Here is a 14,105-nt window from a genome sequence, read left to right as displayed (position 1 = left end):
TTGAATAAATGTTTTGATCAAGAACCTCTACTAGAAGCTTAATAAAAGAATATAAAAGTATAAAAGATAATAATGAACAACCTGGTTATTCAAATAGCATCATCCAAACAGCTCCTCAGAATAAGCTGCACTTACACTCTGCTTTTAGTTTCACTTTTGCAAAAGCACGCTCTGCAAACCTGCAGTTTCCTGTCAAGACTTTGCACAGAGTGTCCTCAGAATCAACAGAATCAGCCCATACACACTTAAGATTATAACAAGCATTCAAAAGCATTTAAGATCATAGATTCAACTCAACAGTTTAAAGTGGTTATAACTGCACCTGTAGTAAAGGCTAATTGGGTACCAAAATGTTTAAACATCTGAATGCAATATCAATGCTGTAGATTATATTATTAATGCAATGGTAATGATGATGATTATTAACAGTAGCAACAAAATAATTTCCCTGATCTCCACATTATATAGGTTATAGTATGTTATATATAAACGTAGCTGAAGCAGTTTCATTTGTAGCTTCACGCTGCACTTCACATGTTTGTCCACCAGATGGCAGCACAGAGGCCTGTGTTGGAAAGCTTTGAGTAATGAAGCGTTTTCAATCCAAGCTTCAGAAAGCTTCATGTGGTCATCAAGGAAGCAACCAGGAAATATCTGCTGTGTGTAAAAACAGCAACACAAGAATCCAGGATGAAGACAAGAAAGTCAAAGCTCACAAAACAGGTGGAGCTAATTTTGTGACGTGTTTCTGTAAAAACACCACAGAAGTGAATCATCAAAGTTTCCATGTGAGCTGATGATGCTGCTGCAGAGTTTCTGTGAACCTCCTGTGACCCCGCCTCCTCATACAGAGACATCTGATTGCTCTTCAAACTGCATCACGTGGACACATGTGATTGTGTGTTGTAGTATTGATCCCAATGCTGGTATCAGTCCTGGATCAATAACACTGGATGGATGCGTTCAGCATGGAGCCCTGAGCTGTGTTACAGACAAACATGGAAACTGACAGGTCTGTGTCATTCACAGTCTGTAACACTTCTAAACAACAGAGGCTGACCCAAGTGCCTCAGAGCCAGGCACGCTCACATCACAGCTCTCTAAATAAGCCAGTTTCAAAATAAGAGCTGAAAGCTGCTCTGATAGATCCTCTAACATAGATCAGCTCTGCTACATGTTGTTAGATAAGTGCAGCTGCTGTCATGTCCTGATGTTTCTCTGGCTCAGCAGCTTCTCCATCAGAGGTTCACATGGAGCTGATCCAGTATCTCCAGTAACTGTGTTCTGTGCCTCACTGGTTCATCCTTCTGTCTGTGTGACGTCAGTCAGATGTTGAAGTTAAACTCTGTAATCTTCACTGTGTCACAGAGTTCAGTGAGTCCCGTTATTCACAGTATCAATCAGATCATCAGAGAACAGCTGATCAGCAATCAGTGGTGCCAACAGCGCCTCCTGTGGTGAGAGGATGCAATAATGCAATGTAGCATTTTTCCACTCAACACTTGCAGTCATGGAAACTGTCTGTTGGATCTGTGTGACGTTGCTTTCTTGGTTAGAGTTCCTCACAAATGTCCAGATGATTCTTCTAATGAGGCGTCGACCATGTTTGCAGCTCTTTGGAAGAAAACGTCGCCCTTTGCCATCCTTACTTTTCTTTGACTTCTTCAAATGCAGCTGAACTCCAGCTGGTATTTTCTTGGACTTTGCAGCTGTTTCTGGTCATCAGTTCATTCCTGCAAACCTCTGAAGCTGAACAACAATGATGCTGCATTGCTGGCTGATCCCAAAAGGTTGATTCTGTTCATCTGGACGTTTTCAGAAACGTTTGCTCACTGATCAGGTGACTTCTTCAGTCTCAGCTGACTGCAGCTTTACAAGCTTACAAACAGCACATTTGCACAATGACTGAAAGCAGCAGCACCTGATATATATGATACTAATATAATACATATACATATATAATCCATACTAATGATGAAGGAACTGAGCTCACAGTCCATTGTTCATTCAGTGAACTACTCAGTTTATTTTGGGCCTCAGAAATGCTCACTCTGTTTGTACATCACTGTCAGCAATAGACTCATTCTGCTGTGTGGACAGGAACACATGTGACATCACTTCCTGTTTGTTTGTGACTGAAGAAGTTTACAAGGAATCATTTAGAAGAGTTTCAAACATCAACTGATTGAATCCATGAATCTGAAAACGTGTTTGTGAGTGAAAGAGACAGACATGTACAGACTGAACTATCTGTTCAACAGTCAGAGTGTTTCTGTAACAGGAGACACTCTTTACACTCCACTCAGCACAGGGACACTGAGGCACCAGGAGACCAGAATATAAACCCAGGATAAAGAGTTTGAGTGAATGTGGTGTTGAAGGTGTGGAGGTGGATCAGAGTGTCAGAGGAGACTCTGTAGAAGGACAGAGTGCCAGCAGGACAGTCCACATACACTGCTGCTCTGTTAGAGACAGAGGAGGAGGAGGAGGAGGAGGAGATGGATGTTTCTCTGTTATTGTGCCTGACACAAACAGGACCATCATCAGAGCAGATCAGACTCCAGGACTGATCATTGTATCCAAACCAACAGTCACTGCCTCCTTTCCTTCTGATGCTTCTGTAACTCACTGATATATCAACGTCTCCTCTCCACTCGACCTCCCAGTAACAGCGACCAGTCAGACCATTTCTACACAGCAGCTGAGGATATAAACCATCAAATCTGTCTGGATGATCAGGATATGACTGAACCTCCTTCACACGTGTCACCTTCCTGTTGTTGTCAGACAGTTGGAGCTTTGTGTTCACTGTGTTTGTGTCGATTGTGAGTTGACAGGAATCTGATGGAGAGAACAAACACAATCCAGCTGCAGTTATTGATCCATCATCTGTTCATTGATTGACACTTTGATGATGACTCCTGACATGATGAAGATGGTTGAATGTGTGCTGCTTTGTTTTCATGAATCCCATTAAAAACACACTTACACTTCCTCAGACCTGGTCTCAACCATCGGACTCCAGCAGGCTCCACCCTGAAAGGAGGAGGGGGGTCAGAGCAGCACAGTCAGCATGCACACATGGACATTACATGGCTCTCACACACACACTGTTACACACTGAGCTCAAAGCTCGGCTCCACTGTTTTATTCAAAGAAATCTACATTTATTTATCAGCACATTTAAAAACAGCTTGAGCCAAAGTGCTGCACAGAGTAGAGAGAAAATAGGAAACATACACAGTAATGACTATAAAGACTGGTCAGGATTGAAAGCTACAGAGTACAAATGTGTTTCCAACCGGCTTTTAAAAATGTCCAGTGTTGGTGACGACCTGATGTGAAGGGCGACTGTTCCAGAGTTTGGCTGCAGCCATCGATAAAGCTCACCTCTGTTTTTACGTCTAGTTCTGGTCAGAAGCTGCTTATCTGCAGACCTGAGGGCTCCACTTGGATTCTTTTGTTAAAGAGAGATAAGATGGAGCCAATCCATTCACAGATTTAAAGACAACCAGATCTGGAAGTGGATTCTACCACGTACTGGTAACCAGTGGAAAAAGCTGGTGATGGGTCGTCTAGCACAGACCCACCGCTGGAACCAGACAATTGATGAGGGAGAGAACTGTGACAGCGCCGTTCCTTCACTTGACCTCAGTCGCTCTCGTCTGCTCCCTCGTAACACTGCTCTTTATTGAGCTTACATGAATATGCACAAGTTCATTATGACGTCTTACACAGGTATGAACAAAGAGTACCAGTCTGTGCATAGTGTGTGTGTGTGTGTGTGTCTGTCTGTGTGTCTGTGTGTGTGTGTGTGTGTCTGTGTGTGTGTGTGTGTGTCTGTGTGTGTGTGTGTGTGTCTGTGTGTGTGTGTGTGTGTGTGTGTGTGTCTGTGTGTGTGTGTCTGTGTGTGTGTGTGTGTTACAGATGTGACCCTGTGACCCCAAAGCTGGTGCTAAGAGTCCAGCGGTCCCCCTAACAAAGGGCTCTTATACTTAACCAGACACAGAGTAGGTGTCCTCCTACACCAGGGGTCTCAAACTCGTGGCCCGCGGGCCAATTGCGGCCCGCAGGACGATAGTTTTTGGCCCCACCTTAATATGAAAATGTAATGTTAGTTTGATAATGTATGACACTTTACAGTGTTGTGGGCGGAGCTGAATTAACCCACCAATCAGGGTGGGATATGGATCTCAGGGGACACCAGCCGGGCTTGATGCAAGCAGGGAAACATTTCTCAATGAGTCAAAGTTCCAGCAGCGTTGCCCTGGAGTGTTTCTTTCTTTCCTGTGCCTGGCTGGCTTCCTCCTTTCTATTGGGCAAACGCCGACATTCGCCCCAGCGCGCTGCGTTCACAACACTTCAAAAAAAGTTGTTTTTTTAAGTTGCTGCCCAGCGGGACATTATACGTATATAGATTTATACACACGTCAGTGGGATTTAAAGTTATTTTTCCACAGAGAGAGATCTCATATTAACTCTCACAGTGATGCGTAGGCGGCGGGATAAAAGAAAAGTCATGAACTCAATGCAGCCCAATTTAGTCTGCAGTCACATAGCGACACCTGTTCATCGGCAACAACAGTCCCCGGTAACCCGGACTAATTATAGGGTCGCACCGTAATTTGTGGCTCGATGTTTTTATTTGCATCACTGCGTTTGCATTGCAGCAAACATGAACATTACATATATTTCAATATAATGTAAAAGCAGTCAAAACAACTAACATCAGAAACAGCTGATGTTATTTGTTATATGTCACGGTGTCATTTCCGCTTCTTTCTCCTGTAACAACAGCCCGGCGCCGTGAGCAGTCGCCTTTTTTGCGCTCGCTATCCCTGCACTTTCTACCATCTGCAAACGCCACGGTGTTCGTGTCGTCATGAAAGACATGAACATCGAGCGTAAAAACAAAGGAGACTGCTACCGGCTTTTTATCTGCCGATCGCCGTGCTACGGTTGCAAGAAAAAGAAGCAGAAATGACGTTCTCTACGCGTTGAGACGTTCCCCGTCCGTCGGCTAAACGCTTGATTGAAACTTCAATGCGACAGTGACACCAAGTAGAATTATAAATGTCACATAGCCCCAAACATGTCTTTTTCAAAGCCTGCGGTGAAGAGAAAGGTTGGTGATGAGCACCGACAATTTCAGGAAAAGTGGGAAATGCAATATTTCTTTGTTGAGCACAGGGGCACCCCGACCTGTCTTATTTGCACAGAGAAAGTTGCGCTGCACAAGGAATACAATTTGAAACGTCATTACACAACTAGACATGCTGAGCTGGATGCAAAATACCAGGGAGACGAGAGAGCGAACCGGGTTGCCAGTCTTAAAACAGATCTACTGAGGCAGCAAGATTTCTCCAAGAAAGCAACCAAAGAGAATAATGCAGCAGTCGGAGCCACGTGGTTAGTGAGATGATTGCTAAAGCAGGGAAGCCATTCACAGAAGGTGCATTTGTCTAAAAGTGCATATTGCAGGCTGCAAATATAGTCTGTCCGGGAAAGAAAGGTCAGTTTAACAACATCAGCCTTTCTGCCAACACCGCAGCAGATCGCATTTCTGACCTGTCAAGTGACATATATAATGTAATTCTTTTCCCTTACATTATAACAATGTGAGGAGTTAATGCTAAGTATACTGCCATTAGCGGCTAATTCTAATTAGGGGTGAATAATTATTAGTAGCTAATGCTAATATCGTTTTCTCTTCCCTTTTAACAATGTGAACAACTAGTGCTAGGTAGGCTGATGCTAGCAGCTAATGCTAATTTGACGTGAATTAGCATTATATTAGTGAGGAGTTAATGCTAAGTAGGCTGCCATTAGCTGCTAATGTTAATTTTAGATGAAAAAGCATTAGCAGCTAATGCTCATATTGTTTTCCTTTGCTTTGTAAGAATGACAGCAGCTAGTGATACGAAGTCTACCATTATTAACTATTGTTAATTTGATGTAAATTAGCATTATCCGATAATGGTAACCCTTTTCCCCTGCATTATAACGATGTCAGGAGTTAATGCTAAATAGGCTGCCATTAGGGGCTAACTCTAATTAGGTGAATAATTATTAGCAGCTAATGCTATTATTGTTTTCCCTTTTAACAATGTGAGCAGCTAATGCTAATTTGATGTGAATTAGCATTATATTAGTGAGCAGTTAATGCTAAGTAGGCTGCCATTATTAACTAATGCTACTTTGACGTGAATTAGCATTATGTGCTAATACTAATACTGTTTTCCCTTTTTAACAATGTGAGCAGCTAATTCTAAGTACGCTCTTGTAAATAGGTAATTCTAATTTAGTGTGAATTAGCATTATTCAATAATGCTAACACTGTTTTCTCTCACTTATTAAAAATGATAGTAGCTAATACTAATACTCTTTCCCGTTGGGTAACAACGATGTGAGGAGTTAATGCTAAGTAGGCTGCTTTTAGAGGCTTATTCTAATTAGGGCTGAATAATTATTAGTAGCTAATGCTAATACCGTTTTCTCTTTCCTTATAACAATATGAGCAGCTAATGCTAATTTGATGTGAATTAGCATTATATTAGTGAGGAGTTAATGTTAAGTAGGCTACCATTAGCAGCTAAAGCTAATTTGAGGTGAATAAGCATTAGTAGCTTATGCTAATACCCTTTTCTCTTGTGTTATAATGATGTGAGACGTTAATGCTAAATAGGCTTCCATGAGTGACTCCTTTCCCTTGCATTATAAAGATGTAAAGAGTTTATGCTAAGTAAGCTGCCATTAGCAGCTAATGCTAATACTGTTTTCCCTTTCTTTATACAACTTGAGCAGCTATTGCTAAGAAGGCCACTTTTCTCTGCTAAGGATTTGTGTGACCATGATGGAAACTCTGATAAGCTAATGCTACTAAGCTAATGCTGTTTATGGGCCCTGTTAGAATCAATATTTCAATCTCATTCTGTTGTTTGAGAACAATAACAGAAAAATGTGCACTTGAGAACAAATTTATTGTGAATTCAGCTGTGAATGTACAGTTTGTCATTATTTAAGCTTCCATTTCCAAATGTTAGCTGACACTTTATTAGGTACACTGGTATCTATATCAGGTACACCTGTGACCTAAATGTTCCTGCAAACAGACTCCTTGGAGACCCCCTACATAAATATCCATGTACTATCCAGCTAGACTAGTGTGTCTGTCCCTGAAAATATTCCTGCATGTGTGATTGTTCATGTGTCATCTGCCCGAAACAAACAGGAAGTGAGTGAAAGACACAGGAAATGTTTCCAGCTCTTCCTCCTCTATCAGATTTTCTCTCCATACCTGAGAGTGTCCAGTCTCCAGCCTGGATCCTTCAGTCCAGCCGACAGCAGCTTCATTCCTGAGGGACCTGGATGATTGTAGCTCAGGTCCAGCTCTCTCAGATGGGAGGGGTTGGAGCTCAGAGCTGAGGCCAGAGAAGTACAGCCTTCCTCTGTGATCAGACAGCCTGACAGACTGCAAACACACAAAACAACAATCTATCTGTCAACAGTTGTTTTCTCTTTGTCACAATAACATCTATCCATTTACATCCATTCAATGTAACTTTATTTATAAGTGACAATACCCAACAGACAACAACAGTCATCTGAAGCTGTTTAACAGTGTAAGGTGACCGCCTCCACTGTGAGCAGCACTTGGTGATGGTGGGAAGAAGAACTCCCTTTGACACAAAGATCCTCCCAGTGAAAACAGGCACCAGGAGGAGCATCTACCATGACTGGTTGCAGGGTGAGGGGAAAGAGAAGAGATGAGCTCAGAGAGACAAGAACAAAACAGAGAGACAAAAGTTAAGGACATGCAGTAGTGACATATAAAAGCATCAGGAGTGAAAAGAGGGGAGAAGAAAGCAGAGCATCCTGGGAAGTCCACCAACAGCCTGAGCCTATAGCAGCATAACTAAGGGATGGTTCAGGGTCACCTGATCCAGCTCGAACTATAAGCTTTATCAAAAAGGAAAGTTTGAAGCTGATCTTCAAAGTAGAGAGGGCGTCTGTCTCCTGAACTCAAACTGGGAGCTGCTTCCACACCCAGTCCAACATAGCCAGGCTTTCTTTGCTGCTTTGACAAAACCTCAAATCCCAGTCAGAGATGATGAGCATCATCACAGTGATGATCATTTCTCTGTAACCCAGGCTTTCTGCTTCAGGATCTGTGCACGCTCACAGAACAAGGAGACCTTTAAACATCATTTCACTAACTGGATGGACTGAGCTCAGCCTACAGATGAACTGGTGCCAGAGATCATAAAGAACATCAAACAGTCAAATTCAACACTTTAATGGAAATATGAGATTAATGCTGCAGACAATCATGAAGCTGCTGAATTCATGAACATCAAGAATGCAGCGAGTGGTAAAATAAAGATTTGACCTCAGTGTGCTCAGTGTTCCTGTCTATTCCTAACATATTCCTAACATGATAGCTGCACTTTAGAGCTCTAAAACTGGAACTGACACATGTTTAAACTCTACATGTTACTCAGTACATTCAGTTCTGACACTCGCCCACAGTCCAACAAAGGAAACATGGAGATCACATCAGTTTGTCACCAAAGTCTAATTATTAGGGCAACTTAACCTGTTATTATCTCGTTAACTCATTAACTGATTAACGTCAGCAATTATTTTAATCACAGTTTTTAAAATCATGATTATTGTGAAAGTGCTCACTGGCTCTGAATATAAAAGCCATGGGTCACAGGAGGGATGTTGATCAGTGCTGGCTTGAAATGGGCGTCATTATGCGTCTCAGCCAATGGGAGCATTGAGGGTGGGCCTAATACTACTGCAGCGCTCACATGACCCAGGGCAGAAAGAAAGGGGCGGGGACAGAAACATGGAGACAGGTACAGATCTTTGACATGTTCATTTTAAACTGTTCCAGGAGGCAGTGTTGATACAACTAAAGTTATCTGTTGTTGAAGAAGTCGGTCTGAGGAACGTTCTTAGGATCAACAAATGACGGCATGTATGAGCCTCAAGACGCAGCATCACAAGAAGAACACATGAGCTGTAGAAAAAGGAGAGACTACGAAAGCCACGGCGTTACAACATGAACCAGCTGTTACAGATGTAACACATGAGCTGCTATTAAACATGATGTATTTCTCAGTGTCCTGTCGGTGTGTGAGAGACAAACAGCCTCTGTATGTGTGTGTAAATACAGCATGAATATGTAGAGGACATGTTTGTGGATATAAGTAAATGAAAGCTCTGCGTCATTTGAATCTTCTTGTTTCTGTTGCAGGTCTGTGACTGAACTTCTGGGAGGAGAAACGTTGGTTTCATGCTCTGTGATTCTGTGTTTTGTCATCTCTCTCAGGTGATGGAGAGCTCAGATGATGACCCCGCCTACGTGGTCAAATTCAAGTCTACATTCAGAACAGACCTGGAGACACGCAAGCAAAATGCCAACATTGTATATGTGAAAACTGCTGCTGGAGCCAGATTCAAGGAGCTCAAGTGTTTACCCAGATCTTACTGAACTCACTGCAGGAACAGAGGGTTGTTGGAGGGAAACCTGTGGAAGCAACAACATCCGAGCCACCAGAGAAGAAGTTGGCCCTGTTGGTGCTTCATCAGAGTGTGAACAGGAGGAAGACTCAGCTGAGAACAGTGTGGTGGATACAGAGCAGAGCCCACCATCAGTACAGAGGCCTGTCCATTAGAGTGCTGCTCCAACATGCAGCACATGTACTTGGCCACAGCTGCAACATCTGTACCTGTGAAAGCTTCTTCTCTGTTGCTGCTCATATTGTGCAGAAGAAGAGAGTTTCTTTATCATCAGAAAATGTCAATGAGCTTGTGAGTCTTAGCAGCTGGCTCGGTGCAGAGGAGGAAGAACATGTCAGTCAGAGGAAGATAAATGCAGTTCATGTTGTCAACTCAACCTGGACTGTTGAAAGAGTTTTTCTTTGTCTGGTTTCTGACTGAGATTCTCCAAAGGAAATCCAGCACAAACACACACTTCACACACTCAAAGTCCTGCACAGTAAATGAGCTGATGAGCGTTTGTGCTGCTGCCTGATAACAGAACAATAGTTCTGCTGCTTCCTGTTCTGCAAACACACATTTATAAATGTTCACTTGCTGTTGATCAAAGGTATGTTGGTGGCTCTGGACGCTGAGGGAACTTTGTAAAAAACTAGATCAAATGTTAACGTCCTGGCAGAGGCAAAGAACTTTGATTTGATATTTGATTAGATTCATGTTTCAGCTCAGACTGACAGAAATATTTGAACTGCTGCTGTGTTAAAGGGAACACTGCTGTTAGAAAGCACCTGATCTGTTTCTGCACACTGAATGTTGCACTTCTCACACTGCAGTACTATTAAAATAAGTACACAATGCACTACTTTTGAACTCATGATTGCATGTTGCTGTAACAAAGCCATTAATGTGATTCAAAGTGTTCATGGTTTCCCAGCACAACAAATGATTGCACAAGTGTGACTGATCCACTTTCTAATGTGTGTGTAGCCCACACTGTGTGTCACTGTGTCACAGGTGAGTCTGTGTGTCCAGGTTCTATGAGGACAACAGGATATAGTGACTGAGTCCAGCAGCTTAAAGTCTGACTCCATCCTCCATTTAAATAACTCACAGCAACAACTGAATAGCTTTGCCTTTGTGTAGCTGACACTTCATTTTAATGTCCTTCTATTCTGGTTCATCTGGTCTCAGTTTCTATAAGCACACAGGTTTCATCAGGACTCTATGACCTCAGTAATCTTTGCTGGGCCTTAATGCTCTGAACAAAGCTGCACATCACAAGACTAAATAGAAATGAATCAGTCTTTCATTCTCACTGCTGTTTGACTTCAGCTCTCAATGTCCCACCATAACCCATGGAAAGAATTACTGTCCATCCAGGCTGCTGAACATGAAGCTGAAGAAGGTGGAGTATTGTGAGGGCTGATGGAGATGATGATGAGGAATCCAGGAGCAGTGGGTGGATGGCAGCATCAGCATGAAGGATCAGTGTGAGAACACATCATCATCCACAAAGGAAACCAGTCTGAGTGTCTGACGCTCTTGTTAGAAAGACGCAGTCCCAGCAGTTAGCTTGTCTGCTAGTTAGCTGAGAGCTAGCTCAGTTGTACATTGAATACCAAACTGTGTAAACCAGGGGTGTCAAACATATGGCCCGTGGGCCAAATCCAGCCCATGAGATAATTTCATATGTCAAATATTGATGAATTTTCAGGCTTGCTGATAATCAATGTGAGCACGGCTGAGGTTTTATTCTGATGAGCAAACCATGTGGCCAAACACTTTAAGAGACAGACTGGGATCATACCATTATGTGAAAGAGGACATGTCCCATAGACAGCAAGGGTAGTGGTAGAGACCAGTACACAGAGAAATGGGAGCTGTACTGAAATGCAAGCGTGTCAGGAAAGAGTGAAAAGGCAAAATGAGCAGCATCTGGCTGCATTTCAGTGATATTGGAGACCACAAAGCTGAGTGCAACATTTATACAGGAGATATACAGGAGACGCTGAGAGTAGAACTGATAAAATTAGGAGCTGGCTAAAGTGAGACCCATTTTTATTTCCACCCATTTTCCACTGTGGAGGACAAAAGGTTTCAAACTGGTCCAGGTCTTAAACCTCACGTGTTCTTCCTAATAGCAGTAAATGGATAGAAATAAGGCTTTTATGAAAACACTGAATAAAACTTGCTGCCTTTAAAAAGACTAAATGTACAGTTCAGTATTAACACTACATAAAATAAACTATATATAAAATGTGTCTGAATGGCAGAGATGCAGAAATATGTGCATGTAGCACAGAGCCACGGCTCAGTGTCTGAATGAGTCTCACAGACCTGAATGTGCTGTTGAAGCCATTTATAATTATAACGTAATTCTTTACTCGTTTGATCTGCTCCTTACCACAAGCCACCAGACGTGGAAGGTTTTGGACTTTTAACTATATTTTCTGAAGTTTTACAACTTTTCTTACTGTTAAAAACCTCGTTATGGCCATTCATGCTGTACAAAGTAATTAGACATGTGTGGTATCTACAGAAACGTCAGGATCTCAGCTAAAAGTTCACAAAACCATCTCAACAACCACCAAACAGCTAAAACAGCAGGTGAACAGATCACACAAAAAAGATGTAAACACAAATCCCCCTGATCATCTGTTTTTTAAACATGAAGCGTCGTTTTGGACGTTCATTTACTGCTGGTTCAGTGAATTTTGGTTGGACAGTGATGAAACCTGCAGCCTCAGAATCTGTGAGAAGTCTGCTTTCAGCTCGCAACAGCATTGTTGTGTTGTGTGCTGTGGATTCACCTCTGCAAACTCATCACTGTTTCACCATCATGTTTCTACTTAGACAATAACAAAGGAAGCAGTTCCCAGGAACTACTTCCTGTCTTGTTAACATAAGAGTACGTTGCCCTTCAAAACACCTCCACTTCTCCTCTTATTAGAGGACTGCCTTATTATTAATCTGCTAATTCTGTCAGTTGATGAAAGAAAAATGCTTGATCTCACCTGAGAGTTTCCAGTGTACAGTGTGGACTCTTCAGTCCTTCAGACAGAAGCTTCACGCCTGAATCCTTCAGGTTGATGTTACTCAGGTCCAGCTGTCTCAGATTAGAGGTCTGAGAGCTGAGACCTGAGGCCAGAGCTTCACAGCTTCTCTCTGACAGGTCACAGTGACTCAGTCTGAAAAATAACAGATAAACAATTACAAAAATAAAACACTTATGTTGAAGCGTAATGAGATACTATTATATTTAGCAATATTTCATCTTGTTTTGTCAGGAAACTGAGCACTGATGCAGAGCAACATGTGGAGAGAATCAGAGGAGAAGAAGTGAAGAGAGAACAGCAGTAAAACAACACTGAATTGTTCAGTGTGCTTTTGATATCAACAGAATGTGTCAAATTTCTTTATTTTGTATTTGTTTTAGTAGAATTGATGATTATCACTTAGATAACAACCACAGGCCAGGTCTAAATTGCACTTTGGTGACAGTTACACCCAGAAATATTTCAGAAACGTGGACAATTTGTGCTCCATTGTATTCAGTATTGAACAAACTGAGTACCGATGACCACTTAATATTTTTGATATTTTATTTGAGTTGTTCCACCTGATCTGTGTTAACTAGAATAAACATTTAAAAGCTAAAGCTATGATCACATATGTACTTACAGAGCTTTGTTGGAGGCTTTGACCACTGGCAGCAGCCTCAGAAGAGCCTCCTCTGAAGCAGAGTATTTCTTCAGGTCAAACACATCCAGATCTTCTTCTGATGACAGTAAGATGAAGACCAGAGCTGACCACTGAGCAGGAGACAGTTCATCTGTGGAGAGACTTCCTGATCTCAGGGACTGTTGGATCTCCTCCACTAGAGAACGATCATTCAGTTCATTCAGACAGTGGATCAGATTGATGCTTTTCTCTGCAGACAGATTCTTACTGAGCTTCTTCTTGATGTACTGGACTGTTTCCTGATTGTACTGTGAGTTACTTCCTGTCTGTGTCAGCAGACCTCGTAGGAGAGTCTGATTGGTCTGCAGTGAAAGACCCAGGAGGAAGCGGAGGAACAAGTCCAGGTGTCCATTTGGACTCTGTAAGGCCTTGTTCACAGCACTCTGGTAGAAGTGTGTCTCTGCAGATTCTCCTGTTTTAGACTTCTTGGATGTTGTTTGTTGTTGTTCCAGCAGATTGAGTCCAGAGTTGATGAAGGTCAGATGGACATGAAGAGCAGCCAGAAACTCCTGAACACTCAGATGGATGAAGCAGAACACCTTGTCCTGGTACAGTCCTCTCTCCTCTTTAAAGATCTGTGTGAACACTCCTGAGTACACTGAGGCTGCTCTGATATCGATGCCACACTCTGTCAGGTCTGATTCATAGAAGATCAGGTTTCCTTTCTGCAGCTGATCAAAAGCCAGTTTTCCCAGAGACTCCATCATCGTCCTGCTCTCTGGACTCCAGTGTGGATCTGTCTCAGCTCCTCCATCATACTTGACCTTCTTCACTTTGGCCTGAACCACCAGGAAGTGGATGTACATCTCAGTCAGGGTCTTGGGCAGCTGTCCTCCCTCTCTGGTTTCCAGCAC

The 14,105-nt window shown here is 42.5% G+C and overlaps 2 protein-coding genes across 2 annotated transcripts in view; both read right to left on the bottom strand.

Moving 5' to 3' along the window:
• LOC143415993 (protein NLRC3-like) overlaps nt 1–14,105 on the bottom strand; it is a 155,018-nt gene that overhangs the window by 88,191 nt on the left and 52,722 nt on the right. The window lies entirely within an intron of this gene.
• Nucleotides 2,003–12,750, bottom strand: LOC143415994 (neoverrucotoxin subunit alpha-like). Its single transcript, XM_076881357.1, has 4 exons — nt 12,525–12,750; nt 7,298–7,471; nt 2,990–3,036; nt 2,003–2,841 (listed from the first exon to the last, which is right to left on the bottom strand). The coding sequence occupies exons 2-4, from the start codon at nt 7,351–7,353 to the stop codon at nt 2,303–2,305; spliced, it is 642 nt and encodes a 213-aa protein (XP_076737472.1). The 5' UTR covers nt 7,354–7,471; nt 12,525–12,750; the 3' UTR covers nt 2,003–2,302.

The sequence above is a fragment of the Maylandia zebra genome, unplaced genomic scaffold, assembly GCF_041146795.1.
Source record: "Maylandia zebra isolate NMK-2024a unplaced genomic scaffold, Mzebra_GT3a scaffold11, whole genome shotgun sequence".
In the NCBI taxonomy this organism is placed as follows: Eukaryota; Metazoa; Chordata; class Actinopteri; order Cichliformes; family Cichlidae; genus Maylandia; species Maylandia zebra.
Note: the sequence above shows the minus strand (reverse complement) of the source record. Positions and strands in the feature narration are given on the sequence as shown.

Bases quoted from the DNA above. Each gene is read 5' to 3' on its own strand.
- LOC143415994 (XM_076881357.1), bottom strand. From the start codon at position 7,353: ATGAAGCTGCTGTCGGCTGGACTGAAGGATCCAGGCTGGAGACTGGAC. The intron at 3,037-7,297 runs GTATGGAGAGAA...TCCTCCTTTCAG, and splicing joins TGGAGACTGGACACTCTCAG to GGTGGAGCCTGCTGGAGTCC. The intron at 2,842-2,989 runs GTAAGTGTGTTT...TCTCTCCATCAG, and splicing joins GAGACCAGGTCTGAGGAAGT to ATTCCTGTCAACTCACAATC.